Here is an 18,016-nt window from a genome sequence, read left to right on the forward strand (position 1 = left end):
AACACTGCTGCTGTATGCTGAAATGTATATAGTGATATATAGTGTATAGTATATATAGTGATATATACTGGGGGACACTACTTTTTATATTTTAAGGTATCTTTTCTCTCATAGCCTGCTTCAACACTAATATTCCTACAGAATGTGTTTTATCCTCATCAGCACTCATCTGTTGTTGCATGTGTGTTTGTCAGTGAGTGCTGTGGAAACTGAGACACTCATTCTGTGTTAAATGAAGAGACTAGAGTTGACGTTCAGCCGGCTTTGTTGACTTAGAAACCAAAAACACGGCCAAAATGATGAGCTCATGAGATTATAATTACCAGGAAATTCCACTGAACATGCAACGTTCTGTCAAAACAGCCACATTGATTCAGGCTGTGAGGGTGTTTACTTGATAAGATTCCCGATGAGATCATTCATGATTTCTGCTTTGCAGGCAGCACATGCCTTTCCTCTGTTTAATAACAATCTTTAAGAAAGTTTCATCAGCTGCATTGTCTTTCCACCACAATATCTGTCAGAAAGCAGAAAACGTACACTTATTTAATGCATTTAATGTTAATTTGTCTTATTTCTTTCCTGAAGACCTCCATATATACTTACAGACAAGGATGCATTGAAGAGCGCAGTTTTATTTTATACAACAATAAAAGCTGATCTTTTTCAAACATGAGCATATTATTGGATTATTGTCACTTTTTATAAACAGTCTATATACAAAGCAACTTGCAAACAGTGGCTGAAGTGCAAGCAGCAGTGGCAGCTGAAGCCATCGGTGGAGATGATCTCAGTCAAGGCTTCAGTCCTCCAGGAACCTTCATCACCATGTGGATGACAGACATGTGCTGGATTCCATATTCAGACAACTTTGTCTCAGATCCATCCAACATCTTATCTGTGAATATCAGCCGCAGAGCTTCCTCTCCTGCGCGCGTGCGCGTGCACACACACACACACACACACACACACACACACACACACACACACACACAGAGTAAATACTATTTTAATACATGCATTTTAATAGGCACATCCACAGAGATGTATTAGATTACTAGCCCACATTTAGAACAGAATCAGAAAGGGTTTTATTGCCAGATGTTGTGAAGGTTTACAACATTAGGAAATTGCTTCGGTACTTAGTGCAAAACATACTATAAAACAAACACTTAAATAAACATAAAAATTAAAAGTGCTAAGCAAATAGATATATACATAAATGCAGGTGATGATCAGCGCAAAAATGGAGCAGATGCAGAGAACACAGTAGAGAGTCATGTGTTTGTGTTGGGAACAGTCTTATGGTTATTGTTCATGAGTCCAACAGCAGAGGGGAAGAAACTGTTCTTATGGCGAGAGGTTCTGGTCCGATTGGACCGGAGCCTCCTGCCTGAGGGGAGCAGGTCAAACAGACTGTGTCCAGGGTGAGAAGGGTCAGTAGTGATCCGAGCTGCATGCCCCAGTGTCCTGGAGGTATACAGCTCCTGCAGAGACCTACTCTGCAGGTCTATTAAGTAATGTACTTAAAGTTGGACTTGCTTGTTACTAGACTGAGTTTCCACATTATGTGCTTTATCTCCAAAGGTTGATCCAGTTCATCTGGACGTAGCGTTTTCAGTGGAACAATGGGCTGGGAGGTCAGTTCCTTCATCATCAGTTCCTTCGAACTGACCTTCCAGCCCATTGTTCCTTCACTGAGCTGGTTTCAGTCATTATGCAAATGCACTGTTTATAAGACTGGGAAACCTGCAGTCAGCTGAGACTGAAGAAGTCACTTGGATGAGTGACAAAACGTTTCTCCCACTGAAAACACTACGTTCAGATTAACAGAATCAACCTTTGGAGATTTACTTACCTGGATGATTGAGCATGCATCAAGACATATGTGCTTTATCCTTCTACTTCATCACATTTACTCCCTTTACAATATTTTAAAGAAAAGTACCTAAAACTGCTGCTTGAATAGACCTAGCAGAGCCGGAGCAATATACTAATACAGTAATGTTAAAGAAAAAAGCTTGTCGTTGTGCATAATGCAGTCTACTTTCACTTTTGATTCTTCAGTTTACTAAAAGAAAAACAACATTTTAAATGCTACTGTGAATGCCTTCATCAGCCACGGGCTACGTGGTGTCACATGATGTAAGTAATGGAAGTCTTAATGTCTCAGTGCATTTACCTGCGGTCTCCGGAAGCCTTTGACTTATTTTTTCCTTCAGCTGTTTCACTGTCATGTTCTGAAACTGCTCGTCAGTGTTGCACAGGTCAATCATCATCTTCTCACCCCGTAGTCCATGAACTACAACCTGGTAGATCTTTCCCATTATGTGCTGGTTTCTGTGCCCCTGGTTTTGCTCTCGCAGTGCCTGTTGATGAAACTAATAATGACACTTTAGTTTCTTCTTTGGGTTCATCAGAGGGCTCGCGAAACTTTCACTTTCATTTAGATAATTGTTTTTGTCGCTACTCATGAGACTTCTTATCTTTTACAATCAGCACCTCTTTAAAAAAAACTGTCAAATATATATTGATGTTTCCTCAAAAGTGTAAATTAAAATATTTAAAAAAGAAGTTTTTAATATTTAACAGTGTTTGCTATAAAAAGGTTAATCACTGAGTTTATTCTTAGAGTTTATGGTCATCATTATAGTTCCTGTGCAGCACTCAGCATGTAACAGCCTAAATTACCAAGTGTGTGAATGTGATTCTTTATTAGACGTTTCCCTGACTGGAAATCTAAACTGATATCTCAGTTTATGATGAGAGCAGGGCGTGTTTATTTACCTGCTATTCCTCTTTAACACGCATCTCATTAAAAATCACTGCAAATATTATTTACCAGTTGCATTATAAAACAACATATACCATGTTCAACATCTTGACTGACTGTGGGGAAAAGTATGGTGGCCCTGAGAGGTCAAACTTACTAAACCCAAAGGAAACGACAGCTAATAGAAAATGCTCCAAAAAGCAGACAAACCACAGCAGAGGTAGAAATAACAGAATGGACACGAAGCTGGAAAAAACATGTCAAAAAATGCCAAGAAGCACATGCGAATCATGTTATTAGCGCACAAGTTATCTTGGACACAAGTGAATCTTTCACTTTTTCAGCACCTCTCAGCACAGTCCATCATATGTTTGAGTTTCTGTCACTCCTTCAGTTGTTGTGATGCATCTGACCTCTCAGGGCGACATTACAAAGATGTTTGTTTGAGATCTTCTGCAAGTAAATTTTTCTAACACAAATGCACAAAATGTCATTAAAGCAACGGTCCCAAACCCTTTTTTTTTTTTGCACCACAGACCCGTCAGGCAATATTTTCACGGACCGGCCTCTGAGCTGTCGCGGATAAATACAACAAAATAAAACCATTACTGGTACCAAAAGAAATATTCATAACACACGGGAAAAGGCCCAAGGAAACTGACTTAATGATAAAACATTAAAAAATAGCGATAAAACCCCTGAAACCCATAAATTTCACACCTGAGCCTCAACGCTCGCGGCCTGGTACCAAACGACTCACGGACCGGTACCGGTCTGTGGCCCGGGTGTTGGGGACCGCTGCATTAAAGAATTTACTGAACGTTTTAAATACATACACAGTTTGTTAGTGATTTATTTGGATTTACAGAGAACATGTGTAGAGGCCCAAAATGGGAAAACTATGATTACCTATGTGCAGATAAATAGTAAATAAGAAAGACATTGACATGTAACAAGGTAAACAAATGCATTACTGATCACAGTTTACTGATCACAATTAACAACATCACCTCCAAGGCTCTTTTATTATATTTTTTTTCTCTGTCACGCTTGCAGTTTGTTGTTGCTTGTGTTTGGTCTTGAGTTTGCTGTCTGTAGTAACAACGTGCTGTTCTTTCATATTGTTGCTGTTTAAGGTATTTACATTTCTGCCCTCATTTACTGAGTTTTTATAATTAGAGGCTTCGTTGATTGTACGGTGACTCTTGGAGTAGTTTGTTGGGTTCATGACTGAAGAACAGTAAAAACTACAAATCTTTTTATCAGCAGCAGATACAGAACCGTTCCCTCCCCGTCTAACAGGCCTGCTGTTTTCTTGTGTTGATGCTTCTTTTAGTTCCTCCTTCTTCTTTTCCTCAGCCTTAGTCTCTCCAGGTTTCTCTCTATTTCTTCCTGGGCTACTCCTTGGTTTACTTGTTTTTGTTCCAGTCTCAGTATCAGTGTCGTCCCTAACTTCCCAGAAAGTGTCTTGTCTTGTCTTTTGGGAAGTACTGTTTTGCTGAGTCTCGTAAATTTTCCGTGTTCTCAAATGTTCTGTTTTGCTGATATGAGGATACATGTGTGCCTTTGTATTTGAATCAAGCCACTGCACAACTGCTTTAATTCTTATTCTACTGTCAGTTGTTTTGTTTATCCGTGCTGCTCTTTGGTTTGGCTGTTTATCCGGTTCTCCATTAAAGTTCATCAGTTTTCCCAAAATTCCATCATCACGACAGCTTTTTGGCAAATCACCATTGTAGCCCTTTAAAATGTCCTTCCCTTTGTCATTATATCTCTCTGGTTGATAATGAGGAAAAGCAGTGTCCCCTCTGTGTGTCTCACGACTCCTTCCTTCAGCCTTGACGTCTGAATGTGCACACTGAGTGTCGTGATCACGTCCTTCAGTCTTTGGAGCTTCTTTGCTCACTTTGAACATAAAAACGGAAGATTAGTAAAACACAGAATGATCAATGACTAATCTGTCTTTGGAGAAGAGATTATTGCTCTCATGGCATTTATTATGAATGTCATAATTTTTGCATCAGTCTGATATGTGTGTGGCAAAACAACCGGCACTCCGTAAAAAAAAAAAAAAGCTGTATTAAGTGACATTTGGCTTTTAGGAAATTAATATTTTAGGCAAACGGTCCAATCAATTGTGCAAAAAACAGTTAAATCAGTTTGTGTTACTGATTAATTTTCTGATTTGTACATTAGTGTTCTTCAAAACAGGGAAAGAACTTAAAACTGAAACAAAAACAACCAGTACTTCTTTAAAGCATGCAGTTTTGGCTCCTCCTACAGGTCAAAAATAATTCTTCAGATACTCTTAATATTATTTTTATCTACAAGCTTTTGGGAAACACTTCTTAAGTATGCTAGTAAGACAACTTTTACATTTTTACACTCTTTGCACTACATCTAAGTCTAGTGAAATAATGTCACCTTCAATTTCAATCAAATTTAATGTTATTTATTTGTCTCCAAATCACAACAACAGTTGACTCGATGAACTTTATATCATAAGGTAAAGATTACAGTTTTCTTTTCTTGGTGGGTTAACCATTTCAAATAAATTATAATTATGAATTTTAAAAAAATTATAAGAGGTGATCTTAAGCAAACTTACCTTTCCTGTACAGGAGGATGTAAGCTGTAGAAGACCTGTTATGAGGAATTATGAGAAAGACGCCATCAAACGTCATCAAAAGTCAACCAGCTGAATAATGTGAACTCCAGCTGCTTCATGTCAGACATTACATGGTTCCAGCTCAGGAAATATTCCTCATGTGGCATTAAACAAAATCAGTGTTTACCTCAGTGGGTTTTCTTTAGCAAAAAATAGTCTGACCTGAAAAATGAAAAATAATAATAAATTAATGACTTAATGTCATGTTGTTAAACACTTAACTGTCTGAGGACTCGTCAAATTATGCTCCCTTACACTTTCAACACGTCCATCATTGAAGCAGTACCACTGCCCATTTTCATATGATTTGATTTCTGCGGTGTAGTGTCCTCCTGTTAGACTGCCAAAGTGGTTAACCACGGCGTAGAGCTCATAAGTACATTTCTGGAGAGAAGGAAATAAAACAAAGTCATTAAATTTAAAAGATAAAAGTTAAAACTTGTTGCTGTTCTCTCTTAAATACCTCCATGTGTAAAGTTTGAGGCACATCAGCTTTGCAGTGAAGCTTGACGTAGCGCCTCAGCTTGTAGTCAAAGGTAAATCTCTTTAGCAGGAGGGTCAGAACATCTGGATGTTGTCTTATCTCCCATTTCTAGGACACAACATAAAAACAACTACATGAACAAGAGGCATTCATCTTTTGTGATAAAAACTTTAAGAGATCAGATTCATCACTCACAATGTCTGCATTTTGCTTTTCATCACAGCGGCTGCAGTATATCTGGTCATCACCAGATACTTGTTGTAACTCAAAGAAAGCTTCGAGTCCTTGCTCCTGCAAACCATGAAGATTTTATGTAAAACAGATTGCTCTCTTAACATTTTGAAAATATATACCCTTCTTTTTGATGGGGGGAAATTCAGTACCACATTGTAGGTTTTATATCTTGAATCTTCCACCATTAGTGGCAGAATCCAAAAGAAGCTCCTGGAATCGTTCTTCATGTCGCACTTACAGCATGTTGTCCTGTGATTCAGCTCTCCTTTAAAGATCTGGACACAAAAAAAGTGCAATTGTTGCTGTGCACCCGTGTAATCAGAGACACTGTTAGAGCTATACTGCACTGACAAAAGCATTTTGTTAGAATAAAGTACAATAATTTGGCAGGCTTATTGCTACATCTACTCCTATTTTCTGTTAGCAGCAAATAAATAACTCATTTGGCTTATTAATCAAAAAAGTAATTTCTGCTAATTTTTTCTGCTTTTTTGTAAAATGTGAATTGTGAAAGTTCATGGATTAAATATTAGAATTAAAACTATCATTTTGATTAAAGACATTGTGCATTCAAAATACTTTGACTATGTTTGCCTCTCTTATATTGTCTCGGGTAAATCTCAGTATTTTAATCTTTACACTTTAACTCAGCTAATGCACATATTTGAAAAAGTATATGTGCTTTTTCAAATATGTACATATATAGTGATTTTTACTCAACTACCCAGACACGTGTTTATGGTACATAAAAAAATCAGATTCTTTATTTTCTGAAAAGACGCTTTTAACACTGAGTAGCAGACAGCTACAGCTGGTGCCTGCTGTGCTGTACCTTGTACACGTGTACCTAGATATTTTCAAATTTCAGCACTGATTAATGAACACTGTGCCCTTAAAGTAAACAGAGCTGTATATTGGTCGCACCTTGGAAGCGTCTTGGCTCGTCATACACAAAATCTTCTCAAAGTATTCAGCAGCATCACGTTGTTCAAATACTGAAGATCAGGGAGATAGAAGAGGATGCAAAATTATTACCAGAGCACCAGTGATAATATATTTGTTACAGCATTTCAAATGCACACACAGAATAGTGAGACATGTCAAATAAACCATCTTACCATCTGTGATGCCCAGCTTCTCTGTGATGTTACGTGTTTCGGCCAACTGTTTCTGTAAATCATCAAACAGCCTTCTCAGCTCTGAGTCAACGATTGGTGAGTCTTTCCTGCCCCTCCGATGATCTGGACTCCTTAATATGTAACCAGGAAACAAAGGTAATGTGATTAAAAATCTTTATATTTCCACTTAGTTCCAGATTTTAACGCGTATTAATTCCTGGAAGAAATACACTTTAACATCAATGTGACACTTCTGTTAAATAAAAGAAAAACTTCATCTTGTTTCTTAAAACTGAGAGTCAAAGAGTAAAAGAAAACAAAAAACATTTTCTGGGATACTCTACGTTTCTGATTTATTCTGATTTTCCTACATTTCTTCTTTTTTTCTTTCCCATGCATCCAGGCTTTATGCCAACTTATGACAGCTGTGCTCATCTCCTCAAGACAACAAAGCCACATTTAAAAACATCCCAAATAAAGTTGTTTTTCAAACCTTTTCAAAGAGTCGCGAAAGTTTTCTGTCATGAAAAGCACCTGAAGCACGCTGTTCAGGTAACATGTAAGACCTGGACTCTTGAGGCCATAGTAATCTAAAAAGTAAGTCAATGAGGGTAAGGAATATAAGTCACACATCATTTAATCAGAGCCACATGCTTTAAGCTGCTGCATTTTATACTACTTACCTGCAACAAGAAGGCTTTTTAGTTTCTTTCTGAACCTCGACACGAGGGAGTGATTCATCCTGATGTCTGTCTGATGTGTGTCGGCATTTTCACTACTGAGCTTTACTGTTAGATGCTTGGGTCCATTCTGTTGAAGGATATTAGACACAGCAGAAGTTAGAGCAGGAGAGTCAAACACAATGCTCGGGGGCCACACTTGACCCGGTAAAGATGCCAATCCAGCCAATTAGATGGCTTTGGAAAATTAGTAGAAAAGCATAGACATTAAGAAGCTTTTTCTCCTGATAAAAACCTTCCCCGTGGCCATTCATACTGAGCCAGAAATAGTTAATTAATAGATAACAGTTGTGTGTACAGTGTTGTTGAAATTGTGCACTTCTTTTTTCTTATAATAACACGTCTCAGGTTTGCATTGTGTACGGTAGTTAAACTTCTTTACACTGACAGTAGGGGGAGCTTCACTGGTCTGGCCCACTTAAAATTAAAGTTTGCTGTATGTGGCCCAAGATGTAAAGTGAGTTTGGCGTTCCAGATTTTGAGGATAACCAGAAAGGCACCAACAAACATTCAGACGGCAGGGTCAGAGTTTGGCATAAACAACATGAAAGCACGGATCCATCCTGCCGTATATCCACAGTTAAAGCTGCTGGTGGTGTACAGTGGACCATTCCTGATGACTGCTTCCAGCAGGATAACTCGCTACGTTAGCTCAAATCCTCTCAAAATGTTTTCTTTTTACATTAAAATTAGTTCAGTGTACTCAAATGACCTCCAAGTCACCAGATGTCAATCCAACACATCAAGTTTAGGATGTGGTGGAACAGCAGTCATGGATGTGCGGCAGACACATCTGCAACAGCTGTGTGACGTTGTCGTGTCTGCCTCCTCTCGTTTGTTCTGTTTTCTCTCTTCCTGCAATAACGTCACTGTACTGTGTTATGTGGCTTCCTTAAATAAAGCTCGTTAAAGTAAAGTTGAGCTGGTAATAATAAAGCAACATTATAAATACGATACTTTTACGGTTTGTAGTAGCCTACAGGTTTCTTTGGTAATGTGCTATCATTACAAATGTGCTATAAGTACAATAACCTTGAAACGTCTGATTTTCGAAATCGATTTAAATTCAAATTTAAATTGTAAACCCTTTAAATTTGAATGAATGCGTCCACAGTAACAGTCTGTGTCTCGAGTGTTATTGAACCATGCTGCCGCCTCTTAGCCGTGTTTACCCGCCTTCGGGGGGTCATAAAACAGACCATTCAAGCAACAGTAAAACAATCACAGCTTCAGTATAAAGTACCAAACGCACTGACGCTATAACCCGTAAGTCCAGACAGCAATAATGATGATGTTTTCTAACGGTGAGTAGTAAAAAGGGAGGGTAAACAGGAGAGTACTCACCGTGCAGCCTATCTGATTTACCGACCTCAGCAAACTTTCACTTTCGATGCCGTAGCGACGCTGAACGAGGAAGTGCGACAGAGGGGAGGTGCGACAGACACGCAAGGACCCACCGCTGGAAGTACACAGACCCTGGAGACTCGTGATTCCTGGTAAATTTAATATTTATTTGAATACTTAAATCAAACTAGAGAGTTACATGTGTGGCTGTCCTACTTCTGGCTGAGCCTTAAAATAAAAGCGGAAGTCTTAAAAACTGCTAGAGCTGCCAGCAAGCGAAGACACAACATTTCTACCTTTATTAAATCGCCTGTTAATATCTTAAGTTTATCCACTTAAATAACTACGAAGCCTCCTTCAAGTTTAAGTTCATATTCTTTTAAAATATTACATATAACGTTGTGGACATGTTTACTACTTTGTAATAACAATCTCATAAGAAAGAGAAACGTTAACGTTCTGTAACAAAGTTAACCCCTGTATGGTGTTCGGGTCTGTGAGACCCGTTTTCAGTTTTTTTCAAAAGAAAAATTAAACAATTATTTTTTCAACCTGAAATTCATTGGCTTTGGCTTATTTTCTGTGAAGAACATAAATCCGAACTAATTTTCAATGACCTCATACTGTACCTCCCCCCACGCATTTACATTACATACAAGGTGTTCGGGTCCACTGGACCCAGGTCTAATAAAAGTGTTGAAAGTGTAGGTCCTGTGTTCCCACACTCTGTCTTCCTCCTTTCTGGTGCTGCTGATAGTGTTTTCTTCCCCTCCTGCTCCCGCACAAAGTTGCAACATTGTTGAAAATTCAACTATCAACACCGTCTGCTCTTACATTCCCACACATTTTACCCTCTTTCTTGAGAGATCCAAATTTTATTTTCTCATACCCTGTCTCACCTGCAAATTAGGGGCATAATACTATAAATAAGACTTTGCCAGTGTGGTTCTTTATCACAACTGATGAAGATGGCAAAAGATTATCTGCTGCAAGGGCCATCCAATTGATTTTGGAAGAGAGAGGGGCTTCGGATGATGATGTTGACAAAGAGGGTTCAGAATATTTCACATTTCTGAAAATTCAGAGTCTGACAGTGACTTTGAAGAAGAGGATGAGGTTGAGCACCATTTAGTAACAAAACGAAGATGAGTACCCCATCTGCTGCCAGCTCCAGGACCAGAACAAGCCCACCAGACAGCAAGTGAAGAAATATGGATGTCAATAACTGGTGAAATTGAATGGTCTTCTTGCCTTCTTGCCCAAGAAATGAGCCACCCTGCAGAGCTGTTACTGTGATAAGCTAGGGCCAACACGGCTGACAGTTACTCATGTGCAGGACATCAAGTCTTCATTTGAGCTTTTCATCCCAGATTCCATCCAGAAAATTATTCTGGATTGCAGTAATCTAGAAGGAAGGTGTGTTTTTGGAGAGAGGTGGAAGGAGATGGACCAAATTCATCTAAGAACCCCAAAGGCCTACTTTGGGGTTCTTATCCTTGCAGGAGTTTTCAGGTCCAAAGGGGAATCCACAGAATCCCTGTGGGATGCAGAAAACTGGCAAGAACCTTTCAGTGCATCAATGTCTCTGGAAAACTTCCACAAAATTTCCAGGATTATCCGTTTTGATAATGCTGGGCTTACACTGTGCGATTTTTGGCCCATTTTGAGCCGATTTTTGAGTCGTGCGATCGTTTTGGCGATCGGCCCGATTTTGGCCTTCATCGTGCGTCGTGCATCGTATAGTATACGTGGGGTAACGAGACGCGATTAACACCTCACGACCAACTCCAGATCATCAATCGCTTGGTCGTGAGAATTTCAAGCCTGTTTGAAATCCTCGCGACCGTCGTGAGGGTGTCACCGCAGTTTGTCACACTGCGCACACGCAACACAAATGTCAGCGAAAAAGACGGCGCAGCACGGCAGTGCAGCGTGTGATCTGGACACAAGCGATGGAGGCACAACTTGTAGAACTTTGGAAAGCTCATCCGAGCCTTTTCGATGTGGCCTCACAAAATTATCACGACCACAACAACCGTGAAAATAGTTGGATCTACACTGCTGCTCAATCACAGCTGCCTGATCAATGTTTTTCATTAGCAATTTAGCAAAGTTGATGGTGGTGGTGTGCGTGTCTGTGTGAATGAAAGACAAAGAGGGAGAGCGAGCGACAGCATTTCTGTTATAACCTTCGTTTTATGTACGCACATTGTGAGCACTCAGGTCGCATCAGAGCATCGGGCCATATAGTGTGAGACCCTGCATCGTGACCTATGAACTTCTAACCCCTGCGAGTCAACCGTACAGTTTGAGCAGGAGCTGAATCGCGCGACTGAAAAAAATCGCACAGTGTCTGTCCAGCATAACCGAGACGACTAGTGATGGTAAATTTGATTCTTTTTACTGAATCGAGTTTTGATGAGTCACTCACCAAAGTGAATCGGTTTTTGAGACATTTGATTCACTGAGTCGACCAGAGAGTGCAAAAAATGTACATTTTCACTCAAACTTAATTTGTTTCTCTTTTCAGAATCAGAATCAGAATCAGAATCAGAATGGGGTTTATTGCCAGATGTTGAGGTTTACAACATTAGGAAATTGCTGCGGTGCTTCAGTGCAAACAATAAGAATTAAAGTGCTATGTAGAAAGAAAGATATGTGCATGAGATATACATGAGATATATACATGAGAATAAGAATTATGAGTGCTACGTAGAAAGATATATACATGAGTGCAGGTGGTGATCAGTGCCAAACATGAAATGATGCAGTGACACAGCGTAGGGTCATGTGTTAGTGGCGGGGACAGTCATGTGGTTATTGTTCATGTGTCCAACAGCAGAGGGGAAGAAACTGTTCTTATGGCGAGAGGTTCTGGTGCGAATGGACCGGAGCCTCCTGCCTGAGGGGAGCAGGTCAAACAGACTGTGTCCAGGGTGAGAAGGGTCAGCTGAGATCCGGGCTGCACGCCGCAGTGTCCTGGAGGTGTACAGGTCCTGCAGAGATGGGAGTTTGCAGCCAATCACCTTCTCAGCAGAGCGCACAACACGCTGCAGTCTCTGTTTGTCCCTGATAGTGGCTCCAGCGTACCACACAGTGATGGAGGAGGTGAGGATGGACTCGATGATTGCAGTGTAGAATTGCATCATCGTCCGTGTTGGCAGGTTGAATTTCTTCAGCTGCCTCAGGAAGTACATCCTCTTCTGGGCTTTCTTGATTTTCATGTAAATCCTACCGCTAAGATGAATGATTCTAAAAGAAAACTATTTTATAGAGCAAAAAAGAGCAAAAACATTTCTAAAATTAAGCAATTTCCTATAAAAATTGCTTAATAAACATTTATTTTATTTTATTTTATTTTCCTTAAATGTGTTAAATATATATTTTCTCATCTAAATGTCCACTGAGCTGTGAGCCAGGGGGCGGTAATGCGCCTTAACATTGGTTGCCAACCAAGAAGAAGAAGAAGCTGTGAGCCAGGAGGGAGGGGGTGAGTGATTCGTTCGCTCTATGATTCAGCACAGGAGGGAGGGGGTGAGCGAGTCCTGAGTGATTCATTCGCTCTATGATTCAGCACAGGATGGAGGGGGTTAGTGAGTCCTGAGTGATTCATTCGCTCTATGATTCAGCACAGGAGGTAGGGGGTTAGTGAGTCCTGAGTGATTCGCTTAGGCTTACGATTCAGCACAGGAAGGAGGGGGTTAGTGAGTGAGTGAGTGATTCGTTCGCTCTATGATTCAGCACAGGAGGGAGGGGGTGAGCGAGTCCTGAGTGATTCGCTTACGATTCAACACAGGAAGGAGGGGGTGAGTAGCTCAAATGTGCTGTTAGCATGTTAGCAGAGCGATGCTACTGTGAACCGAGGAGCTATTTTCTTGATGTGAGCTTCTACTCAGGGTTTTTTCTTCCAGTTCAGAGCAGAAATTTTTTTGTTACGATACTGGATGTTGTGTTTTTCGCCACTATTTTAATTATAAGCTAGATACATTGCTGCTAACAGCAACAGGGATGAGTCAGTGAGTCAGTTGGGCTTGTGAATCATGATTCATGAGTTAGTAAAGTGATTCTCGAGTATTGAACGATTCGTTCATGATTCGCGCATCACTAGTGAGATTTGTTAGATTTGGATGTGTAGAGGGGTAGCTTGACATGCAAATCTAGTTTGACTTTGTTTCCTCTCTAAACTAACAACATGTTTGATTTGTTGTCGTCCACTCCCTCCTCAGGTGATGACTCTCTCAGAGCAGAGATGTCCTGTGGCCACGCTGTCACTCCTGAATCTCTGACACGTTGGTGTTGCTTCCTGCTGGATGAGGTATGTCATGTCTTTGTAGCCCTTTTTTAAAATTGTAAATAAAGTTTCAAGTTCAATTTGGATAACAGTGGTGCAACAAAGTTATGTTTAAGTTTTGAGCTTTGTCTAAAGAAATCTTTTTTAGCTAATTTTTTTTTAATGTTACTTTTTAGGTCAAGGCCCTGATTTGTAAAAGTTATTTTATAAGCTCAATAGTAGGGTGCTACTGGTACTCTTTTCCATGAATAAAGGTTATCATTGTCTCTTTGCCAAATGTTATTGTGAAAATAACTAGAGGCTTATCAGATAAATGTAACAAAGTATTATTATAATGAAGATAAGAGCTCTGAAGTACTCCAGATTTAGACTTTAAGTAAATGTATTTAGTTATTTCTCTAATTATTTAAGTCTTTGTTGTTGTTTTCAGGGGAATTACAAATTCAGATGTCCAGCTTTAGTGCAGGGCACCAGGCAGTGTAATAAAGAGTGGTCGTACCAGGAGGTGCGCAGACTGGCTGATCTGACTGTGGAGGAAATGCAGCACTTTGAAGAGAGCATGGCCCATCTGGCTCTTGCAGACCACTGCGAGGTTCAGCCAGTAAGTGACTTTCAGCTTATTTCACTTTGATAAAAATGTTTAAAGTGGAGGTCTCTTTCTTTTCTTTAAAACAACCCCTAACTGTTTCCCACATCAGTGTCCTCAGTGTAAAACAGATGTAGAGAGGAAGGATCTGTCCAACCTGTGTGTCCAGTGTGTTGTATGCACAGCTGATCAGAAAAAGACCTTCCAGTTCTTCTGCAGTGTCTGAAACCGTGGAAGGGTTCAGGCCCTCGATCTGACCGCTGTGATAACGACGGCTGTGAGAACAAAGACCTGCAACTCATGCAGACATGCAAAACCATCAGTCTGCCTGAGGTGGAGGGCATCACCAGCTGCCCCTCCATAAAACTCTGTCCTACATGTGGCATGAAGGTGGAGCATACCACAGAATACTGCAAAAATATCAGCTGTCCTCGCTGCAAGATGGAGTTCTGTTTTGTCTGCCTGAAACTGAAGCGTGAATGTTCACAGACCAGTTCACCATATGAAATCTGCCCCAGTGGGGTCGCTCCAAGGCAGACCTCCATCCCTGTGTGGAGCAAAACATGAAAACAAGACAAATGAACAATTTAAGAGAACATTTATATTTTCCTTCAACGTTTTAACAATTGTTGATATAAAAAAAACCCCGATGTTGCGTATCTCAGCTCCAAAAGACACTTTGAGCTTTATTTTGTCAGCCTTTGTTTCTCTGCCTCCTACTGGCTGAACTTTAAATTGCCCAACAAGAGACTGTTTGTTCTCTTCTGTAAGTCAGTAACTGTGCAGAGAGATCATTATACATCTTTTACTCAAACATGTCTGTGAATATGAAATATGAATACATTTTTATCAGCACTCAGTTTATTACAAATGAAATCTTAGCATCATGCATCAGGTCTTCTTGTGAGACAAAATGTTAGCCTGTAGTTTAAGCGTAATGTGAAAAATAAAGAACTTATAAAAAGTGCTGCATTTCTTCTGTTTTGTATCAACATGCACATAGTGGATCAGTAGCTCCTAAATTATAAGCATTAAACAAAATGATTGATTAGAAAGAAATCAAAGGAGAGCTTTGTATTATATTAGTGATTGATGAGTAAAAATCTGGATCACAGAATATTATTTATACGATTTAGCACTTGTATTTCATAGAGGAAACAAAATCGTCCATTATAGAGATTCTGATTTTTTAAATTCTGTTGTCAAATCTTGTGCACAGAAATATTCATAACATCACTTTTTCTCAGAAGAAACTAACCGATCTTAAACAAGCCAGCCTAGAACAAAGAAAATCAGACTGCCTGACTTTGCTGCTGTGTTTTTTTCACCATCATATAATCTTCTTACGTCTTTACACTTTACACCTTCTTCCCATAATGGTTTTTCCCCTTTGGACAAATTTATCACCTTCCTTTCCTCACCTCTTTTTTCACTTCCCTGGTGCATCTTTCTTGTAGCCATTTTTTTTTGCCAGAGAAACTGGCACCATTTTTTTCTTGTTTCTATCTTTTTTTTAGTTTGTTCGTTTTGCATGCATAGCGTGGTGAGGAAAACAAAAAAAAGTGTCACTGAGTTGGGATGTATAGAGATCTACATCTATCTACTATCTACAAACGTCCAGAAGCTTGTGTTGTAACTAATGGTGTACAATCATCAGTGTTTCTACTGCAAAGAGGTACAAGGCAAGGCTGTCCTCTGTCCCCTCTCCTCTTTGCATTAGCACTTGAACTTCTAGCTGAGGCCATTCGCCAGCACCAAAATGTGCATGGTAGGTGGAATAAATCACAAGATAGCACTGTATGCTGATGATATTTTGTTGTTCTTATCAAAACCAGAACTATCAATACCAGCCCTTATGTCCATTATATATGAGTTCAGCTCATCCTCTGGTTACAGAATTAATTTTGGGAAATCAAAGGTCTTGCCGCTGGGTGAGCAGATTAACTCTTTGTCAGATATTTCTAATCCCTTTCAGTGGTCCCCCAGTGGCTTCACATACCTTGTGCTAAACATTCAACCAGTTCTTAAAGACTTATGGAAACTGAACCTATCACCAGTTTTAATAAAAATTAAAACGATTTAGATTGATGGCAAAAATTGCCGCTTTCTCTTATGGAGCCGTGTGAGCTTAATTAAAATGAATATTCTCCCGCGTTTATTATATCCCCTACAAATGCTACCTCTATGGATAACCCATAAAGTTTCTTGTGATATTGAAAAAGTCTTTTTAATTTTTTTTATAATAATTGGTCATGTCATAGCCGTTTATTTTATGGGAGTGGCTACATGCTTATCTCAATTCTTATTCCCACCTAGACTCTTGGTCTGCTCCACTTTCTTCTCTTTGGAGCCTAGTTGTCTGTGACAAAAAACAAAAAAACAATTATTTATAATACAATAAGGGTTTGGAGGTAAATGCGTAAAAGGTTGGATAGACAAGACTGCACTTCATTTCTGCCTCCTTTATTGAGAAACAAAGACTTTGTTCCAGGAATATCTCGCAGTATGTTGAATATGTCGCATAGCAACGGATTAACGGTAATTGGTGACTTGTTTCAAAACAACACACTGACGAACTTTCAGCAACTGCAGTCAAATTTTAAAATCCCTAGAGACAATTTTTTTGGCTTTCTCCAGGTTCATAATTTTGTGTATTCCAAAATTCCACAATCTTCAGAAATTGTTTTATATTATGATTTGGAGAAATTTCTTATTAAGCGAAAAGACAGAACTCATTTTATCTCTGCCTTTTATTCTCTTCTATATACGCTTCGTAGCAGCACACTGAGCACTATTTATAAATGGGAGAGAGATCTTAATATTCAATGTATCAAAGAGGAGTGGAAAGGAGCCATTAACATAGCTAGATCCACTTTTACTTGCAACCACTTATGAGAAACCCAATACAAAATACTACACCGCCTATACATAACTCCTAATGTTTTGAAGATCACACCTCATATTTCCCCCTTCTGTAGTAAATATCAAAAAGAAACTGGCGCTTTTTTTCATTACTTTTCGGAATGCAAACTAATCAAAAGATTTTGGAGTTCCATACCTCAAGAACTAAGTAATATTTTTAAGAATTGGCTCCAAAGGGATCCCTGATATTTTCTTCTCGGCCTACCCTCAAAAGAATTAACATTAAATCACTCGCAGTGCAAACTATGTGATAAATTATTGCTGTTAGCTAGGAAATGTATTCTCATTAACTGGGTTAAGGATAAACCTGTGACTTTGTGGTACAGAGAATTATTTAAAGTTATTCCTCATGAAAGAACTGCTGCTGTTTTAGGAGGAAATGAGAATCGGTTTCTCAATGTTTGGTTCCCTTTGCTTGTTTACTTGCCAAATGATCTGTCCCAACTGTTTAGGGGGGGTGGTTGCTTTTAAGATGTCCTCAGGTAATTAGGAAGTGAGCGTAAAGGGCAACAGTTCACTCTTGTAGCTTATTTTTTTCTAAATCTGTGGGTAAATGGATGAAAATATATGTATTTTCTTTTTTTTTACCTTGTTTCTTTCTTTCTTATTTCAGGTTCTTTTTTCTTCTTTTCTTTTTTCCCCCATATGTGTATTTGCAAAGGAATATAATGTATGTGATTTCCTTTGGGGTTTTTTTTCCTCTTGTTTGTCTGCTTTATGTTTTGTTTTTTTTTTGTTTTTTTTTTTCTTTTTTCTTTTTTGTGTCCCATTTGGATCTTTAGCCATCAGAATTGTTGTCTTAAGGCCAAGAAAGATGCCAAGCGGATTTATTTTACCAAGTGGATCATCATGGCCT

General features: G+C 39.2%; 1 protein-coding gene and 1 pseudogene across 1 annotated transcript; one reads left to right on the forward strand and one right to left on the reverse strand.

Annotated features, from left to right (window-relative positions):
• Positions 1-3,602: 3,602 nt before the first annotated feature.
• LOC120741017 (ubiquitin carboxyl-terminal hydrolase 47-like) lies at positions 3,603-9,508 on the reverse strand. Its single transcript, XM_040043611.1, has 12 exons — positions 9,362-9,508; positions 7,961-8,087; positions 7,771-7,867; positions 7,278-7,408; positions 7,084-7,154; positions 6,309-6,434; positions 6,121-6,216; positions 5,905-6,033; positions 5,697-5,825; positions 5,569-5,603; positions 5,382-5,416; positions 3,603-4,678 (listed from the first exon to the last, which is right to left on the reverse strand). The coding sequence occupies exons 2-12, from the start codon at positions 8,016-8,018 to the stop codon at positions 3,780-3,782; spliced, it is 1,806 nt and encodes a 601-aa protein (XP_039899545.1). The 5' UTR covers positions 8,019-8,087; positions 9,362-9,508; the 3' UTR covers positions 3,603-3,779.
• A 3,891-nt stretch (positions 9,509-13,399) lies between these two features.
• Positions 13,400-15,289, forward strand: LOC120741018 (annotated as a pseudogene).
• The last annotated feature ends 2,727 nt before the right edge of the window (positions 15,290-18,016 follow it).

This window comes from Simochromis diagramma, unplaced genomic scaffold, assembly GCF_900408965.1.
Source record: "Simochromis diagramma unplaced genomic scaffold, fSimDia1.1 OVJJ01000656.1, whole genome shotgun sequence".
In the NCBI taxonomy this organism is placed as follows: Eukaryota; Metazoa; Chordata; class Actinopteri; order Cichliformes; family Cichlidae; genus Simochromis; species Simochromis diagramma.